This window comes from Pseudopipra pipra, chromosome 11 (genome assembly GCF_036250125.1).
Source record: "Pseudopipra pipra isolate bDixPip1 chromosome 11, bDixPip1.hap1, whole genome shotgun sequence".
Classification (NCBI taxonomy): Eukaryota; Metazoa; Chordata; class Aves; order Passeriformes; family Pipridae; genus Pseudopipra; species Pseudopipra pipra.
In genome coordinates this window covers 12,602,903-12,622,218 of record NC_087559.1, presented here as the reverse complement: position 1 = coordinate 12,622,218, position 19,316 = coordinate 12,602,903, and the positions used below count along the sequence as shown (strand labels likewise).

Genomic DNA, 19,316 nt, shown 5'->3' with positions numbered 1-19,316 from the left:
TTGCATTGGTTTTCTTAGTGGAGTCTTTCCAAGCAGAAGTTTCCAGTGGGTTATTTCATTAGTGGGGGGTTGCAGTGGTGTGAACGGGCAGGAGGGGCTGGGGTGGCTGAGCCCAAGGGAGCTGCCCAAGGGAGTGTGGGTATCAGCCCCAGCCACTCTAGTCTGATTAATGGGGAAGATGGGAATTTGCAAGTCATTCTCTTGGCTTGCCTGGTGAGAAGAGCGGCTGCACCAGGGGAAAACACATTCCATGTCTTGACAACGCTGTCCCGGCTATGAATCAGAAGAATGGCTTTGCAGCTATGGCTGGATGTGGGCTGGGTCATTCACCCCAAGTGCATGAGCTAGAGCAGCCTTCCCACGGCAGCCTGCTCCCCTGCCTCCCAGCTGGCACACCATGCTGCGCAGCGCTCAGGGACTTACAGCTTAGGTTGAAACCTTTCCCTTCCCTCCCTGCATCAATCCCGTAAAAAAGCAACTTTGATACTCAGTTCTGTCAGGCAGAACTTTCAGCTTCCCCTTGAGCACCCAACAGCGGCATGTACTGGCCTTGTCCCTTTGCTGGTGGCTTCCCCCAGTGCCCAATGCCTGCAGATAAGGGCAGTTTCCCAGCTTCCCTGACTGGATCCAGGTCTTTGCTATGGTGAGAGGACTGGGAGGGCTACATGGTGGGAGGAAGATGTTGAACTAGAAAGAAGTCTGTGTTCTGAACTGTGAAAGGTGGAAATGCCTCCATGCCAGAATAACACCTAATAACACCTAACCTGCCTCTACCCCTGCCCAGGCTGTAGATGCAGATGATGTCGCCGCACGGTCACAGGAGCCAGTGGGCGCTTCCCCTCCTGGATTCCGCCCTTGGGTACACAATTTTTACATTTTTCAGCTGCTTTTCCCCATCTGTGTTCCATTTCAGATGACAGCCTGCTTCTTGGGACTGCTTGATCGCTCTGGTCATTGTGTTCATTCTTTCTGTTTCATCAATTGTTCTTGGGATCCAGACTTTGTTTTTTCTTTACTGCTTGAAGGGAGTCTTCAAATAAACTCTAATTTAAACACGAAGAGGATCATTGCACCCACAGCTTCCACTTCTGAAATGTCTACTGTTGGCAAAAGCAACCTGAATGTACTGCTTTGTTTTCCCAGTAAAATCACAGTGTCTTGAATTCAGAGTCACATTGTGAAACTTGTTTCTTTTGTCCATGTTGTGTTGCAATCACTCTGCCCCATTTAAAAATCACTTTCTCTTCCAGGCCTTAAGCAACTAAATCCTTTCAGATGGAGCCACTTTGGGTCTTGTGTGTGCTACATTGTCTTCCATCCCTTTGTGTTCCATTTATATATCTAACTTTTTTCCAGCATGTCTTCCATCCGCGCCGTGTTTGATTTGCTCTGCTCTGCAGCGTGGTGTTGTGAAGGAGAGCTTGGCCGGACACTGCTCTGGTTGGGCCCAGTCCTTGGCTGGCTGCAATAATCACCGCACACTCTCTTCTGCTTGTGCTCACAGGGGAGTTGCTCAGTGCTCATTTGGCTCCACGACCCTTTTTGAAGTGACCCATCTTTTTGCTTCCTTTAGGTTACAGAAGAAGCTTATGTCCCGGTTGGAGACATGAATGGCATGGGATTCAGGCCCTTTGATTTGGTTATCCCGTTTGCTGTAAGGAAAGGAGAAATAACAGGTACCTGGAGTGCCTCTCAGGGTGGTTTATGATTTTTGTTAGTGTGTTTATCCATTTGCAGCTATCAGTCTGGGTGGTCCAGACCACAGCATGTGGGGGAGGTTTGTATCCTGCCAGCAACTAAGTTGTTTAATTTCACATCAAGTGGTACCCGCTGAGGGATGAGTAGGATACACCCTGCCAATGGTTTGAGTTAAGTGAGGGGATTCTTAGTGCTGCCATGGTTCTGAGTGCTAGGCTGTGAGCTCCTGCGCTGTAGGGTCTGTTGCTGCTTTTTCCCTTCTGGAGCAGCTACATGCATCCTTGATAAGCTCCATTATTTCTTTTGAGCAGATGCTGCAAAACAGTTAATCCTGCAATCCTGTTACATACCTTCTCCAAAGTAGGCAACCCCTCTTCCACAGCTCTGACAGCTGAGAGCATCACCCAGTAGCACCCTGGTTGCACTAAGTTCCTGCACACAAAGGCTGTGTCCCCTCTGCCCTCTAGCTCAGCAATCCTACCCCAAACCCTGGGCTGTCTCAGCTTGAAGGAACAGTTGGTCTTTCCTTTTCAAAAGAGCAGGAGATGGAGCATCTTGCTACAAAGTAGTTTAGTGCCTTTTCTGGGGCTTGCTGTGGAAAGCTTAGTGGCTGCATCAAACAGCCCTGCCTGTAGAGTTTGTAAGGTCACAGGACTGTTTGCCAGATGTCTACCACTGTGCTGTATTCATGTAGCTTAAGTAGAAAACATGTCTGGTTAGTGTTCCCATTAGTCTCCTATTTGTGCCTGTGGGTAAGACATTTAACAATTTAAAATGCTTGTTTAAAATGGCTAGACAATTCTCTGTGGGTGGGAGAGGGGAAGCAGGCAGCTTCTCCTTCTGTAACTCCCATGGTGGCCTTTTGTAGGTGAAGTACACATGCCCTCTGGAAAGACGGATACGCCAGATATCGTGGATAACAAAGACGGCACAGTTACAGTGAAATACGCTCCTACTGAAGTTGGGCTGCATGAAATGCACATAAAGTACATGGGAAAGCACATCCCAGGTGAGTCTGACAAAGCAGGTGATACAAATCCGAGTGCAGGGTCCTGCTGATGCATCTCCTCCCTGGTGAGGTTCTATAGCTGAGTTGTACACACTGTAGTAAGAACCGCCTGGGTTGTCTCATTATTCAGCAGCACTTCCTCTGCAAGCAGTCCAGAGAGAACTAAAGCAAAGGAGTAAGTGCTGGCACATGTGAGCTTCCATTGTGGTTTAATAGTACCAGCCAGGCTTAAAATGGATTTTGGTTTTGGGAACTAGCTTTTGTGGCATTTTATTATGAAGAAGAAACATGCAATTTTCTAACTTCCATTTTTTCTGCCATGGTGCTCAGCAAAACTAGTGGTTACAGTGTGTGTTTATCCTTAAAACTGCATTGGCAAAAAATCTCCAATCAGTGGGGAGGACTGAGTGGCTAAAACACTATAGTTACTGTTTCCATCTCACTGCAATAAAATAAAACACACATGCACACTATGCTGTAATCTTTCTTTCTTTCTTCCTGGCTGCTTCTTAACAAACAGAAACCACTGCCTTTCATTCCCTTTCTTTTCTTTTGTCCTTGCTTCACCAGCTCCCCAGTGGAAGCTCTGCCTCGCCTGGAGGCTGCAGCTGCCTTGCGGTTCTCCGGACATGCTGGCTGTGTGGGGCTGGGGGAAAGGGGCAGATCTGTAGGAAGATGTGTAGACATGAGACAAAATACCTTCAGCACTGTCTGACCGGGGCTGCTGGTTCTGTTGGTGTACAGAAACACAGGATAACTTTGGCTGAAGCAGGGAGCTTGATGATGCGATGCATGGTTGCTACTTCAGTCTCTTCAGCGCTTGTGTGGGTATAGAACCTCTGTAAGTGCTGAACTCTTGGATGTATTAATTCAGTAAGACCAATACCCTGCACCAGGACAGAAGGATGATGTTGCCTTCTTGAAGGCTGTCACGAATCAAATCTGCTGCTGGCTCAGCTGCAAAATTTAGCTTTGGACTAAAGAGCTATTTGTGCCTTCTTTTGAAGCCATTGTTGGCTGTTGGTGACTGTACTTTTTGTTCTTGTGCACCAGCTTAGCTAATCTGAGGCTGGCAAACACGTTTTTGGATACCCTTCAAATTTGCTGGTTCAGGTTCATTGAGTCAGACAATGTGCTGTGCTAGTTCCTAATTCTGAGCTACCAAAATTCAGAATCTCTGCTTGAACTGAAAGCCTGCTTCTGAGTCATGTTCTGATTTAATGTGCTAAAAATAAACTTGCAATGAACAAGACCATTTACAACATCATTGAAACTTATTTTTGGTAATTTGAGGAACACTTTTTCATGACTGAATGTGGAACAAATTGTGAAGAAGTACAATTTGAGGGTGGAAGGGGAGGCTTATTTGATTTTTAAGTGCATTACAGTCACATAAAGGTTTTTCACATACCAAGTAGTGAGAAGGGCATTGAAGAACATTGTGATCAGTTCTTGTAGTCCAGGCCACTCATCCTTAAAAGTGCCTCTTTTGATTGGTTTTTTTTCCTTTAGAGAGCCCTCTGCAGTTCTATGTGAATTACCCCAACAGTGGCAGTGTGTCTGCATATGGACCTGGCCTCATTTATGGGGTTGCCAATAAACCAGCAACTTTCACCATTGTCACAGAAGATGCAGGAGAGGGTAAGTCTGTCCTTTAAACCCCTCCTACCCTAAACTAGGAACTTCTTGGTAGTTTAATGCACACTGGTGGTAATTTCCATTCCTGTGTCCAACTATGAGCCTCTGATATGATACAAATGACTTGTGCAAATATCAGGCTGTAACTTGCAGTAAAAGCTGTTTTATTACCACTTCCCAAGAGCAGTAGATGTATCTAGATGTGTCCTGTGGTACAGGGTGCAAATGGTTTGTTTAATTAAAAATAAACTGAAGGCAGCTTAAATCTAGTGGGTGATGACTGGGTGTGGAATCACTGTTAGGTAAATCTAACAGACTGAATAGAGCTGTGGCCTTAGTGGATTGGCCTGACCTGTTTTTGCTGCTGTCCTTTGAAAACACACATCTTAAGCTGCATTTTAAGTACCACGTATTGGATCTTTCTCATTGGACCAAGTCTTTGGACTTGATGTGCACAAAGATTTACAGAAGTGCCATTCTCCTTGTTTCCTAGGTGGGCTGGACTTGGCTATTGAAGGACCTTCAAAAGCAGAGATCAGCTGCATTGATAACAAAGATGGGACGTGCACAGTCACGTACCTGCCTACTCTGCCTGGGAACTACAGCATCCTGGTCAAGTACAATGACAAACACATTCCAGGCAGCCCATTCACGGCTAAGATCACAGGTATAAAGTTGAGACTTAGGGAAGCACTTCATATAAAAATTAACATCTGACAGCATGGGGGACCTGGTTTGTGGTAGGAATTTGAAGTCCTCTGACTTGTTCTGCACTTAACCTTGTAAAGTTTTGTGACTTGTTTCTGTTTATGTATTCAGATGATAACAGAAGACGGTCTCAGGTTAAGCTTGGTTCTGCTGCTGACTTTATGTTGGACATCAATGAGACTGATCTCAGTCTCCTAACAGCCAGCATTAAAGCCCCATCTGGTCGTGATGAGCCTTGTCTTCTGAAGAGGCTGCCCAATAACCACATTGGTAAGCTCTGAGAGATTAGTAGGGTAGCCTTTGCTCCAATTTGCTTTGGCATGTAAAATCACTGACTTCTCTGCTCCTTCCCAGAAGAGTGTTGTCAAACCACGTGGTTGATAGTGTTTGGTACAGTTGCCCAAAGACAGAAGAGTGTGAAGAATGACCTTGTCTTAGGTTGCGTGTGACATGTCAGGTTGCAATTGAAGTGGGTTTTGTCAGCATATATGAATGGCTTTGTGGTCCACTTAAGAGCAACGCTTCAACATATGTGAAGAGAGCGCTCTTCCAGTATTTCATTTCTTGGTGTGATTAAGGCATTTAAATTGAGTATAACATGAATAAAAACTGAATAAATTAGTCACATTTCTCTGCTTCATAGGCATCTCATTCATTCCACGGGAAGTAGGAGAACATCTGGTTAGCATCAAGAAAAACGGGAGCCATGTACCAAACAGCCCTGTAACAATCATGGTGGTCCAGTCTGAGATCGGGGATGCCAGACGGGCAAGAGTTTTTGGACGTGGCTTGGTAGAAGGACGGACCTTTGAAATGTGTGACTTCATTGTAGACACAAGAGACGCAGGTCAGTTCCACGTCAAAGGGACTGTGAGATGCTGTGAGATACATACCCACTCTACATGAGAGCATTGCCCCCTCATGTGTGACCACCAGCTGCAAATAGTGTGTTAAAGATGCGTGGTCATTGTCAGTTACTAACTACAGACAACACTATTAACTTAGAATACACTTTGCATGATCCTGGCTGATGTCTTCAGTTACAGCCAGCAGGGACTGTCACTGGGGCACTGATAACAGTTTTCATTTGATGGTGCTGGTTCTAGTATCATTTGGTAGAATGGAAGGGAAACAAAGAAGGAAATGAGGAAGATATTTCCCTGTTGGTTTAATGTGGAGCCTTGGATAACCTTTTAGCTTTGAAGATAACTTTTCAATATTAACAAAATAAAAGGGATATGGTCAGAGGATTTTAGGAGCTGAATACATGCTGTGCCTTCAATATCTGACTGATTAGGAGTACAGAAATGTCATTAAGGCATCATGCAATTCCTGTGTGCCAATTATGATACAATCCTACTGCTATGGGTTTGAACTATTTAATGTCAGGTTTAGAGTAGAGCTGTGGAAATCTGAGGCTAACTTACGTGTATTGTAGGTTATGGTGGGATCTCACTGGCAGTTGAAGGACCCAGCAAGGTAGAGATCCAAACTGAAGATCTAGAAGATGGAACTTGCAAAGTGTCCTATTTTCCAACTGTACCTGGCGTGTACATTGTGTCCACTAAATTTGCAGATGAACATATTCCAGGTAAGTGAAAGTGTTGGGCAAAATTTTGGTTAGTACCACTGAAGTCCTACCTAGCTGACCAGTCCCTGGAACTGTGGGTGGGCTGTGTGATCTGGCTTGCACCTTAAGTCCCAAAGATTCGAGGGGGTCCTCCACAAGCAGCAAGCATCAGAAACTGTTCTGCTTCCATGGGTGTATTTCACTTGGACCTGACCGTTGGCTGTAAAACTTCCCCTATGATCCCCTACAAGTCAGAGGAAGCTTTCACTTGTCTCCTCAATGCAGCGTGTAATGAGCAGAGGAATGACTTGCTGTTGTACTTACAGGCAGCCCATTCAGTGTGAAGATAAGTGGTGAAGGAAGAGTTAAGGAGAGCATCACACGAACAAGACGGGCTCCCTCTGTTGCAACAGTAGGAAGCGTATGTGATCTGAACCTAAAAATCCCAGGTAAGCAGCAACATCCTTATCCCCAAAACCACAACTTGCACTTGTGTAGCTTGGGTGCACCTGAAGCAGAAATACAAACTTCAGTGTTGTGAAGACATCCTCATATTAAGATAGTTTAGGGAAGAAACACTGGTAGTGTGTCTCTTTGAATGTTAAAAATAAGCATGACCATGATCAACATATGGAGAAATAAATACCAGAGAGGCCTTAATTTAATTTACTGTGTGTGCAGCAGGCTGGGGAATGGGCTGCACAGCTCACCCTGGCTCCAGGGGTTTAAGATCATCATGTAGGCTGTTAAATGTTTGTATTGCTGTCTGGAAACTGTGAATCATGTAGGCCAGGCTTAGCTGGCTGCACTTTTCCAACCACTTAATCTGCCTCTGTAGAGGGAGCTTAACTGGGAAGCTGTAACTGGCTGGGCTTGCTGCTTGGCAGCACACACCTGCCTGAGCATACGAATGGGCACCTGTGTGCCTCTTCTGTCATTTGTACTGTGTAATCACTTCAGCTCAGGTCCTGCTTCCAAAAACAAAATACCAAAACCCCTTGTAACTTTCTAATCTGCGTTTTTTTTTATTCTCTTCTTGTTAGAAATTGACTGTAGAGATATGGAAGCACAGGTAACTAGTCCCTCTGGGAGAAACTTCAGTGCCGAAATTTCAGAGGTTGACAAAAACACCTACTGCGTCAGCTTTGTGCCACAAGAAATGGGAGTCCACACTGTGGATGTCAAATACAGAGGGCAGCCGGTGCCAGGCAGCCCCTTCCAGTTCACTGTGGGACCACTGGGTGAGGGAGGAGCCCATAAAGTGAGAGCTGGAGGCCCGGGGCTCGAGCGTGGAGAGACGGGTGTTCCAGGTGAGTCCTCTGCTCTCACTGGGCTCCAGTGTGTGCTGTGTGCAGCTCTGCAGTGCAGGGGTTTGGTTTCTGTTGGCCTCTTCTCTGAGAGTTTGAGCAGAGCTTGGTGTAACACTGTGGGGTTGTCCCAAGCCAGAGGTGGCCAGTGGAGAAACATGGAGAAATAATATTGCTGTGTCATGTGAATGGAAAAGTCTGGAAATACACATTTTGGAAACTGACTGCTCTCACAGAGTGAACTCGAGGTTGTAAGGTGTGTTATACAGGGCTGATAGGCTAATTCAAGGCTAATAGGAGCCTTCTGGAGAAACTGCTGAGCAGTATGTCCCAGGTTGATAGGACAGTGATGATACATTTAAGTATGAGATACTGCACAGTCTTAGGAAGAAGCTGCAACCCAGCAGCAGCAAACTTACTCTTGTGTGCTCGTATGCTTCAACAGCTGAGTTCAGTATATGGACACGGGAAGCTGGAGCTGGAGGACTATCTATTGCTGTAGAAGGCCCAAGTAAAGCAGAAATCACCTTTGATGACCATAAAGATGGATCATGTGGTGCATCATACATAGTTCAAGAGCCAGGTATGTACCAAGACCAGATCATAGGGAAACAACATTGAATGTGACTTTCAAAGAAACTAAGGACACTCATTGCTTCTTTTCTCCCTGCAGGCAACTATGAGGTGTCCATAAAGTTCAATGATGAGCACATTCCTGAAAGCCCCTACCTGGTTCCCGTCATCGCCCCCTCCGATGATGCTCGCAGGCTCACTGTCACTAGTCTTCAGGTGAGACATAAGGAAACATCTCTACAGCTTACCACACAGACTGATTTCGTCCTTGTTCTCCAAGACCAAAATGGTTGTCATTTCTTCTTAGTAAAAGTCTTGCCTTGGTTGGTGCTTGTTTTCAAGCTCAGCTTGCAGCCAGAGAGGTTTTTGGCAGCTGGCCCAGCTCTGGCAAGCCAGAATTCAAAGGCAGAAGGCTCAACTGAGTGTATTACAGGTGATGACACTTGGGAATTAGGAACAAGAGGCTACAGAAATACCATTGGAGGAGTTTAAAAGTGTTTCCCACCCCATTAGCTAGGGGAGGGCAAAGGAGAACTGAAACATGGAAGTGAACTACCAGTGATCATGCTGGCACTGGGTTCCCTGGTTGGCCCACAGAAGAGCAGCTGGGTTTCCATGGGTAGTGTAGGGCTGTGCAGCTGGGATGTCACTGCAGCCTGGCTGGGCAGACAGAGGGGGCCCCAAGGTGAGGTTGGGGTGCAGATTTGTTCTGGCTGATGTTATGAAACCACACAGTCACAGCTCACGTGATTCATGAGCGATAGCGAATCTCAGAGTGAGTCACAGCTTTGTAGCTGGTCTGGGATCATCTGCTAACCTCACCATGTCATTTGTGTGTGTGTGTGGTTACAGGCATTAAAATACAAGTAATATTAAAGGCCTGACTAAAATCTCCAAAGCCAGAAGCTTGGATGTCAGACTGAGAATCTGTGTCTAAATATACTGTACCTCAGTCCTCATTGAGTGGTGATTAGTACTTCAGTTGAGGCTTTTTTTCAGCTATGGTTTTTTGGCTAACCCAGCTGTGGTTCCCAGGAGTTTACCTAGGCTGCAGGACTTCTCCACCTCTGCTGTAAAAATGAACCATGACAGCCTGATCCAATAGTATCTCTTCTAACCAGGAGTTACAAGGGCGTTAATTAGTCACTGTGGTATTGATGTTTACCTTGTGTTTCATTTAAAGACTCTTTGACAGGAATACTCACTTCAATTAAGTCCTGGAGAGGCAGATAAAGCTGAGTATTTGGTAATGGAGTGCATTGTGCAGCATCAGCCTCCACTAAACCCACATCAGGGACTTGTTTATACATTGTACCTCAGTTCTACTCAGTTGCATTTATTTCCCTCTTCAGGATTTAGTTGAAAACAAAATCAGGTAAAGTATGTTAAACATGAGATGTTACTGGTAGATAGCTGCATGTGCTGTGCTGGTTGAGGACCATTGCAGCTCAGATGTGGAGCTGCCTCGCCTTCGACCGACGGCCTGACAGCACCGCAACATCTGGTTTCATGTTTTAAATTGCTTTCTCATGTTTAAGACATCTTGTGGTGGCGTTCTAAATGCAGCCTCTTGTGGCAAATATAAACATGCATATTACTCTTTCAGACAACTGGATTATCAGAGGCTTTTCCCTGAATGAATCTGGAATGAGTGAATGGGTTGTGAAAATGGAGCTATAGCTTAAGCATCTTTTAAATCAAGTGCCTGAATACCGAGGACTGACCTCAGTGATAACGGGTGACTAGTCTTGTAAGCCTGCCTCTCTTTGATGTGGCAGAGCCGTCAGGCTTCCAAAAACCCGTGTTACCATGGGCTAAGTCAGCCTAGCCAGTGTGGGTGACTTCTGAATCAGCCACCCCCTAAGAGGCAGAGAGGTGATATGAGCATTAATGCAAGTAACAACATTATGCCTTTTGCTGAAACCTGAAAAAACCCTCATGCTGAAGCGGTTATTTCCCTGCCACAAATCTTGTGCTGTCTGAAACAAGAAGTTTAAATTTGATAATCTGACTGTTGCATTCTCAGGAGTCTGGATTAAAAGTTAATCAGCCGGCATCCTTTGCTATAAGGCTGAACGGGGCAAAGGGCAAGATCGACGCTAAAGTCCACAGCCCCTCTGGAGCTGTCGAAGAGTGCCATGTGTCTGAGCTGGAGCCAGGTGAGCACAGCTTTACGGTGTCATAACAAACTGTCTGACCTCCAAAACATTTGCTGTCCCACAGCAAGAGAATTCAGTTTCTTTGGCTTGTGAACAGTGTACCTAAGGGATGAGGACCATGCTTCAAAAATTACTTCTTGGTGTCAAGAGCTGTTCAGTCAGGGTTACGTCCATGCTTTTCCTAGATAGCAAATGAACTGTCTGACCCCCATTTGTGTAAAGTACAGACATTTAAGTCTTGGCCTGCCAGTGAAGGTACAGCGATATTAGTCATAAATGAAATATGATGTGAGAGAAATATGATGGGGAGAAGTTTATTTTTCAAAGCTATGCTTCCATCTTTGACTAATAGTTTATTTTTAACTTGCACTCACTCCTTCATATGAAATGTCAAGGAAGCTGACTATAAGCAAACACTACAGAAAGCTCAACACCTGTTTCAGCAATGAGCTTTTCTTTTTCACTTGAAGTCTCTATGAGTTATGGCCTGTACTATGGACAGACAGCAGCTGTCCAGCTGGGGGAGATCAGTCCCTCCTCTGAGTTAACACGCAATCAAAAATGTTAAATATCAGCAAATTGCTAAATTACATCATTAGATAAAGGTGCTGTGTCTGTGGTGTCAGAGCAGCACGCTCAGCCCACTGGTGAGATTTGGCTTGCTCTAACCAGCTGCTTTTCTTCTCTGCGCTGCTCCCTCAGCTGCTGACAGGTTGGGCTGTGATTCAGTTGTCATGTTTAGTGCACCAGTGAGGCAAATAACTCTAAAATTCACCCTGCAGACTAGATGACAGCTGAGATCAGATCCTGGTAAACAAGGTGAAAATCCAATCTGTAACACCTCCTGCAATAAATACAGCGTTTCCTACTTAAATATGAGCTTAGCAGCTTGTGTAGCTGAGTTCACTAAACCTGGGACCAAAACATGTCAAAGCATTACAGAAGCTTGGATTGCTAACCAGTTGGGTTTAATTGCTGGTTTACTGTTTGATTGTTCTCTCTGATGTGTCAGAAAAGCCACTTCTCTCTCACAGATAAGTACGCCGTTCGGTTCATCCCCCACGAGAATGGCATCCACTCCATCGACGTGAAGTTCAACGGGAGCCACGTCGTGGGCAGCCCGTTCAAAGTGCGTGTGGGTGAGCCCGGGCAGGCGGGCAATCCCACGCTGGTCACGGCCTACGGATCCGGCCTGGAGAGCGGCACCACGGGTAACCCTCCTCTTACAGCTCCGATACAGACCTGTTTGCACTTGGCTTTGAGGCATACACAGAAGTTGTTCCTAGGCATATTTTTACATGGCTTTGCCTGCTAAGGCAGCTGAACTAACCCACATTCTCTGCTGACCTGAGCACAGGCTAATTTTGCTTTCTAGCATGCTCCTCATGTCTTATAACCATCACTTACAAGTCTGCAGGCTATACTGAGCCTTAACAACCTTAAAACTTGTGTAAATCAGCAGCTGCAGCGTGCGTTCCGTGGAACTGCTGGTTAGCAGCTGGGCTAACTCTGCCAGTTAGCTGAGCTCCACCTCGGTGGTCCCTTGGAGCTCTGGAGATGCTCTGGCTCCCTTCCACGCATGAACACAATGTCTGAGTTGGCTGTCTAGTTGAAGAAATCTTGTTTAACTTGTGTGCCCCTGTTAATTAAATGGGTACCAGGGTGTACCCTGTTACCTTCCGTTCAGTGCTTGCAGCTCTAAGAAATTTCAAGTTAAATGTAGTATGATGTGTGAACCCTGGGGAGAACAGTGGATTGTTGTGTTGGCTGTGTGCTTCAGATGCAGCGTGAACAGTCTCTTCTTGGAAATCTGACACCCCGGTGTCTGCTGCGGTTTCCTCATCTGATAGTTCTCAGCTCAAGAATGTAGAGTTTAGGGTTTGTTTTTTCATTTCTATGATTGGTGGCCTTAGTAAGAAAGTATGAAAACATTCCAGGATATGTACATTGATTTATTTAATTGTGTGCTTGCTCAGGCCACACACACAGGTGAATAGCAGAGTAAAACTGATTATTTTTTTTTCCTTTGGTTATGCAAGGGAATAGCTAGTTCCTCTTATCCCATCTACTGCTGTGTCTTGTGGATTCCATTTCATTACCTTTTTTCTCCCTGGGAAAAAAAATACTGCAGTTATTCAGTTAAAGCTTCTGGTGTTCTGGAGAAACCAAGCAGTTGGTTTTGGAAACATGCGGATACACCACATAAAATAAAGATACAGCCTGTGCTGCTTTAATAGGTGGAAACAAAAGCACTCATTAATACTTAGCCACTGATGCATCAGGGACAGGGGAATTTTTCTCCATCTATAAAGGTGCTTGGGGTTGTTTTAAATCTAAATAGACTGTTTAACTTCAGTAAAGTTACTCTGTGCCCCCTTGTTGAATCCTGGCTGCTGCCAAAGGCCCAGTGCCCTGGGAGCTGCCAAGCAGCGTTTCTGAACAATGACCCAGTGTAGGGGTTTCAATAGCCAGTGGCTGAGCACCTGAACCATCCCCCACGAGGGCTGCGTGCCTGCAGCCTGCAACAATGCAAGCCTTCATCTGGGGCACAGGGAAAACCAGTGACTCTGGAGCAAGAAGTCTTAGTGAGCAGCTGTGCAGCTTACTGGCTTTGGGAATTAACTTCCTTCCAGTTGAGCGGGGCATTGCAGATTGATGCCTGACCTCCTGGGCAGGCAGTGCCAGGGACATGGGCTGCTGGATGGCACAATCATCTGTGGGAACTGGGCTCTTCCAGCATTGCGACACAGCAGCCTCTTGTGTGGAGAGGCTACAAACTTCTCCCTAGTTTATTCCCATGTCTGCATGCTTCTGTCGCAGCAGCAGTAAACTTTCCCATGGCCATCCTGATTTTGAGTGAGCTTGAGCACTTTATTCCTTCTCAGCAGTGTCTCATGCTACAGCCCAAAGATCATAAATATTTTAAGCCAGAGTTTGACAGTAAATTATTTTGGGGCTGAAAGCCTTATTTAATTTTTTTCTTATGTCGTTGGCATTGTGTCATTGGCTTAGTATTAGCAGCAATAATTCAGCTGTGTTAACCAGATGCTGTAATTAAACAAGCTTTTGTTTCCACAAACTGCTTAGAGTGCTGTTGCCAAGCAGTTCAGACACCCATCTCCTCCAGGAGATCTCCTGCCCCTTGTCTCTCCTGCTTTCCTGTAGGCTCTTCAGTGCTGATTTGTGGTCCAGGCAGCAAGACAGCTCTGAGCTCTCCGAATTTATACATGCTGGAGCTGTGTTAGTGTGGGCTCTGACACCCAAGAGAAAGGCTCTTGCTTTCTCTCTAAGCCAGTTTTTTGATGGTGAATTACTTCCATTTCAGTCCTGAAGGGCTCTCATGACCCCTTGTCCCACACAGTCACATAACCCAAGCAGAGAAGGGAGCAGGATGAAGCTGGGGAGACTTCCAGGGGTGCAGAGCCCCTGGCTGGGACTCGCCTGTGAGAGGATGTGGGGCGGGGGGATGTGGTGTCCCTCCCTGCCTGCAGCCTTGAGCAGCCTGGTCTTGCACCGAATTACCCCTTCCTATTTAATGACTGAGGCTGCATGTGTAACATGGGTGTGAGGAAGAGTGTGTCTTACTGTGCTACATCTTTCTAGGACTGCAGTCGGAGTTTTTCATTAACACGACCAAGGCTGGTCCAGGTACCCTCTCTGTTACAATTGAAGGGCCATCAAAGGTGAAAATGGACTGCCAGGAAACTCCAGAAGGTTACAAAGTCATGTACACACCCATGGCTCCAGGAAACTATTTAATTGGAGTTAAATATGGTGGACCTAACCACATAGTGGGCAGCCCCTTCAAGGCAAAGGTTACAGGTAAAAAGCTAACCAGTACTTACTGTGTGCCTGAAGCAGCTCGTGTCATTCAGCAAATACGTCCCTCTTGAGACAGTGGCATTCTGGTCTAGATGCCCAAAAGCATGAGAAGAAAAATGTTCCTCCCTATCACCTCCAAAGCCTAGATGAGGGCTCTCAGGAGCAGCTACAAGAGCAACAGTCATGGAGCTTACCAGCTTGACTCAGTGGTGGGCCATAAAATAGTGTCATGGGGGAATATTAAATCATGATCTAGTGTCAGGGTGTTGCAGTGGCAGTAGGGAAATATGACTTATTTACCCATTTTCCCCCCAAAACCTGAAACCTGCTTGCCTGTGGCATAAGTGATGCCTCTCTTGGTCTAATTTTGGTGCAGGTGTCACCTAACCAAACATCGGTAACATCTGGGAGGCTTTTAGATGATGTGAGGAAGGCTGGTTTAGGAAGCTTGTTTTCTCTTCACCACTGTGTTTAAGCACAGGCTGGAGCTCATCTCTGCTGCTGCCCCTGAGCTAGTGAACCCTCTCGTGGTGCCCAAAGTGCAGGGATGTTCTTGGGAGAGGGCGGCAGGGACTGCACTTCCTCAGGCTGGGACACGCTCTGCTTTCAAAATGGGTTATTGCAAAATTGCACCTGCTTTTCTGCCAACTCAAGTTTAATTTTTGCCATTTGGTGATTGGAGCACAATTAACTCTTCTTAAGCCAGCTTTGCTTAATGAATCCTGAAGTTCCTGTGGTCCTTCAACCACTTGAGGGCTCTGGGATGGGATTGCTGCCAGTGGTGCTGGAAGATGTCAGCTTAAAAACCCAAGTAGGAAATTGCTCCTCTTCAAAAATGCATTTTGGATGCAGAATGCATGCTAGTCATTAGGAGGGTTTCAAAACCTCCTTATGAATGCCTTTCAGATGGGGTGAATCTGAATGTCAGAAATCTTCTCTGTTTCCAGGACAGCGACTGGTTAGCCCAGGCAGTGCCAACGAAACTTCTTCCATCCTGGTAGAGTCGGTGACGAGGTCATCCACTGAAACTTGCTATAGTGCCATTCCCAAATCCACCTCGGATGCTAGCAAAGTGATTTCCCGTGGAGCAGGACTCTCAAAGGCTTTTGTGGGTCAGAAAAGTTCTTTCTCTGTGGACTGCAGCAAAGCAGGTATGGATGCAGAATCCAGCTGAATGTTCAGGGTGGGTGGTTTAGCTGGGCTGTTTTTATCTCTAGACCAACTTGCAGAGTTAAAATTCAGAGCTTGAGGTGTTGATCTGATTCTAAAGAAAAACTCTAAATACTACACTGTACTCACTGAGTCAGTCCTAATATAGAGTCTGTAAAGATGCCAGTTCCTCTCCAAATGACTTCATCTCAGCCAGGTGCACCTGAAAGAACCACAGGGTTATGGCATGAGAACAAACAGGTTGCTGAACTTAAGCAACCCTTGTGGTGCATTGTAGCATTTAATGCACGGTGTTCCCATTTGCCTTGAGCACTGATCAGCATCATCAGCATCATCCAGGAGCTCTGTGGAGGGTGGATTACAGGCCAGCTGTGTTCACTGGCCCCTGCTATTAACTTCTGATGAAGTACTTGTAAAGCAGTGCCAGCTCGTTTTCACAAGCAGCATTGATGTCTCCTGTGCTCTAGTTAGTTAGATAGTGGTACCCTATCAGATCTGGCAAAATGCTCAAATAAACCCTTGCCTCTATGAGGTTGAAAGCTTTTTAAAATAAAATTCCTTCTTATACCAAATTAGCTGAGCCATACCTCAGACTACCACTCTGTGAATTGAAATAACAAAATCCATGTGTTACAGAGCCAGTATATTAAGGTACAACCATGCTGGCTTATTTAAGCTCAGGAATGTTGACAGTGTGTTATTTTGCTGTAGGTTCCAATATGCTGTTAGTCGGTGTCCACGGACCTACAATACCGTGCGAAGAGGTGTCCATCAAGCACTTGGGCAGCCATCAGTACAACGTCACTTACGTCGTCAAGGAGAGGGGTGACTATGTCCTGGCAGTGAAATGGGGTGACGAGCACATCCCTGGGAGTCCCTTCCATGTCACCGTTCCATAAACAGCGCCAGAATCGGCCTCTGCCTTTGCAGTCCAGGTGCAGAGTTATCCTGGGTGCAGTCCTGTTGCAAAATGCAGTATCTAGATACACACGGCTCACATTTCAGTACAGTCAGATGTAAACTCTGTAACTATTTTGTACAAGCATTTCACTTCTATCCTACTTACCAACCTGATGTCAATCTATTTAATATCCTCCTCAAATTGTACCTTTGCAGTACTGTCCGGGTCACTTTTAATGTTCGGAGAATCATATGGATGACTAGACACTAATTTCCCTTGTGGATGTTAAAGACTTTGGATGTTAATTGAAAACTGGAATTTGTCTTTGTAATTGGGTATCTTAACTACTGATTTTATTTGACTGGAGACTTTACATTTTAGTTATGGAATATGACTTGGGCTGTCCCCAGTTCAAATTCTTTTCTGTAAAGAAATGAGGTAAAACTGGTACTATAATATGTGCCTTTCTATACTTGATCAATTTTAACGCTTAACATTATAAAAAGCTACTATAAGTGGCTTTACCACTCAAATTTAAAATGTTTCTGAAAATGCTCTGCTAGTGGTTTACATTTAGAAAAAGTTTATCTTTTACAGAAAACCAAAAGCAGATGGAAATCGACTTCCTGGAAGCTTTCAGCCTTTCTATATTAATGCTTTGTAACTCTAGACAGGTAGCTTTTTGTCCATGATGCTAGCAATGCGGTTTTTAATTAGCTTGGGATTCTGGTGTTGTTTCTGTAACTTTACAGGTAACTCCCCACACTCTTTTTATTTAAGAACAAGCCCCTGGATTGGCTGGGTTAAGTAAATCCCCTAAACTTGCCGAGCCAGGGATAGCTCTCGCCTGTGTGACCCACAGCTGCTGCAGGACAGAGCACCATGGTGTGTTGGGATGATGACCAGCAGTTTCCCTGGAGGCCACGGGCCTGGGGAGTAGTTGAGATGGTGCAAAGAAACCAGCCTGGGAAGGGGACCCACAGCTGCAGTGGGGTGTGGGGAGGGAGGGAGGGTGTGTGAACCTACCAGTGATAGCAGTACAAATAATAGCAATAGTACCATGAACAGACCCATCTTTGGTCCAAGGTGTTTTTTTGTGTCTCAGTCCAAGGACATGCCTGAAGCACACGTGTCTTCTGAAATCCCCTTCGTGCTGCAACAGGCATTGCTGAGGAGGGTCAGGGAGTGGAAACTTCCTTATGACTTGTCTGTTTGTCCCGGATTGCTCCACGCTGCTTCCCAAGTGCATATCTGAATTGCTGTCAGCTGCTGGGGCTTTAGTAGACTCTCCTAATGAGCTTTAACTCTGCGACTAAGAGAAGGTAGGATTTGTTGAAATGTCACTGTCCCTTGGGAGAAGTTCATGCTTATGGTTCTGTAGTTACATGTGGATGCACTACTCTCCAGCACAGTCATTGGGAAAATAAAGGAAAGTTGAGGGTTTTTTTACTGTGCTTTTTTTTGTGCCTTAATGTGAAATGCTCACTACATTGTAAAGTAGGAATTTAAAACAAAATAAACTGGAATAAAAATACAGGATTGTAAAATTGTATGTTATAACTTATTAAATAGAAATGTTTGCTTCATTAAAATGTGCATGTTAAAAACAATATTGGATTCTTTTCATATGTAGTCAGTAAAGTTCAAACTGAAACTACACACATAGCAGCTTCAGGCAGACTGGATAGCCCATGAGCCCTGCATGTAGCCATGAAAATTTGGGCATAACCTCAGTGCTATTCTTTTTTTAACTCTAACCCCTTTTTTTTTCCTTAAAACAAAATGCCAGAAGTTTAAGCCACAGCATAAACACCCTGTGCCCCTTTGCCCCTGTGCAGACCCCAGGCACGGGGGCAGTGGAGCTGGCACTGGTGTGTCCCTTGAGCTGCCAGCTGGGTTATCAGTCTGATCCCAGGGCACTCCAGTGGCACCCCCTGTTCCTCCAGGCTCCCTGGGGTTGTTTGCAGAAGGTGTCTCCCTGCACCTGGGACCGGCAGCTCCGGCACATGGCCATGGAAACCAGCAGATGTTTTCCCAAACACACTCCTGCTGAAAGCCCCAGTGAAACCTGAGATGCAGTGGCTGCCAAGGACTTTCCTGCCCCAGGTTTATCAGATTATTTCCTTTTTATAGTTAACTGTGTTTCATTAGCCTTGTGCTACGTCAGCATGAACCTCCTATTTAATGTTTTTAAACAAAACAAAATAACCTGGATACAGCTGTTGGGGTGAGTAAACCTTGAGAGCGTCTCACCTGTGTAACCCCTATGTCCCAGTCACCCTGCCCTTGTCTGGCCTTCTCTTGCCTGTCACCCCTTGTCTGGGTTTAATGACAGTGGCTGAAATTAGTGGGGGTTGTCTGTCAAGTTGAGGGACACTGGTTGGTACCGTGGCTGGGTTTACCTTCAGCAAAAGCTGAGCTCTGCTTCAAGTGACCAACTCTGCCTTGCCTGGGCACTGACAGCTGTGGTGGAGTGTCCATAAAAATTACCTTGCTAAGGAGAGCAAGCAGCCAGTGGCGGTGATGAGAAGAGCTTCTGGTGTAACTTGGCTGTGTTGATCTTTGGCAACAACATTCAGCCACCTCCAGCAGCTCTGGCAGCTGAGGACTGACTTTGTCTTGGGCACAGAGTGGTGCTTTGGGGGACATTCTGCTCTGCTTTTGGTCTCTGGCATCGGGAAGGTTTCTGTGTGCAGTGCCCACCTTAGCAGGCAGCTGTGGGGCTGGGGTGTCAGTGTACTGGGTTACTGGTGTCCCAGTG

The 19,316-nt window shown here is 45.8% G+C and overlaps 1 protein-coding gene across 6 annotated transcripts in view; it reads left to right on the top strand.

Moving 5' to 3' along the window:
* FLNB (filamin B) overlaps window positions 1–18,165 on the top strand; it is a 72,004-nt gene extending 53,839 nt beyond the window's left edge. For 3 of the 6 annotated variants that reach the window (XM_064667567.1, XM_064667564.1, XM_064667568.1), the window contains 17 exons: window positions 785–859; window positions 1,574–1,676; window positions 2,567–2,707; window positions 4,220–4,348; window positions 4,839–5,012; window positions 5,165–5,323; window positions 5,697–5,900; window positions 6,492–6,644; window positions 6,950–7,072; window positions 7,667–7,933; window positions 8,376–8,513; window positions 8,604–8,719; window positions 10,530–10,662; window positions 11,697–11,873; window positions 14,266–14,484; window positions 15,432–15,635; window positions 16,366–18,165. In XM_064667567.1, coding sequence (XP_064523637.1) covers window positions 785–859; window positions 1,574–1,676; window positions 2,567–2,707; window positions 4,220–4,348; window positions 4,839–5,012; window positions 5,165–5,323; window positions 5,697–5,900; window positions 6,492–6,644; window positions 6,950–7,072; window positions 7,667–7,933; window positions 8,376–8,513; window positions 8,604–8,719; window positions 10,530–10,662; window positions 11,697–11,873; window positions 14,266–14,484; window positions 15,432–15,635; window positions 16,366–16,553 — 2,703 coding nt within the window. In that variant the 3' untranslated portion in view covers window positions 16,554–18,165. The remainder of the gene's footprint in view (window positions 1–784; window positions 860–1,573; window positions 1,677–2,566; window positions 2,708–4,219; window positions 4,349–4,838; window positions 5,013–5,164; window positions 5,324–5,696; window positions 5,901–6,491; window positions 6,645–6,949; window positions 7,073–7,666; window positions 7,934–8,375; window positions 8,514–8,603; window positions 8,720–10,529; window positions 10,663–11,696; window positions 11,874–14,265; window positions 14,485–15,431; window positions 15,636–16,365) is intronic. The other 3 variants (XM_064667563.1, XM_064667565.1, XM_064667566.1) reach the window with 2 other exon arrangements.
* The last annotated feature ends 1,151 nt before the right edge of the window (window positions 18,166–19,316 follow it).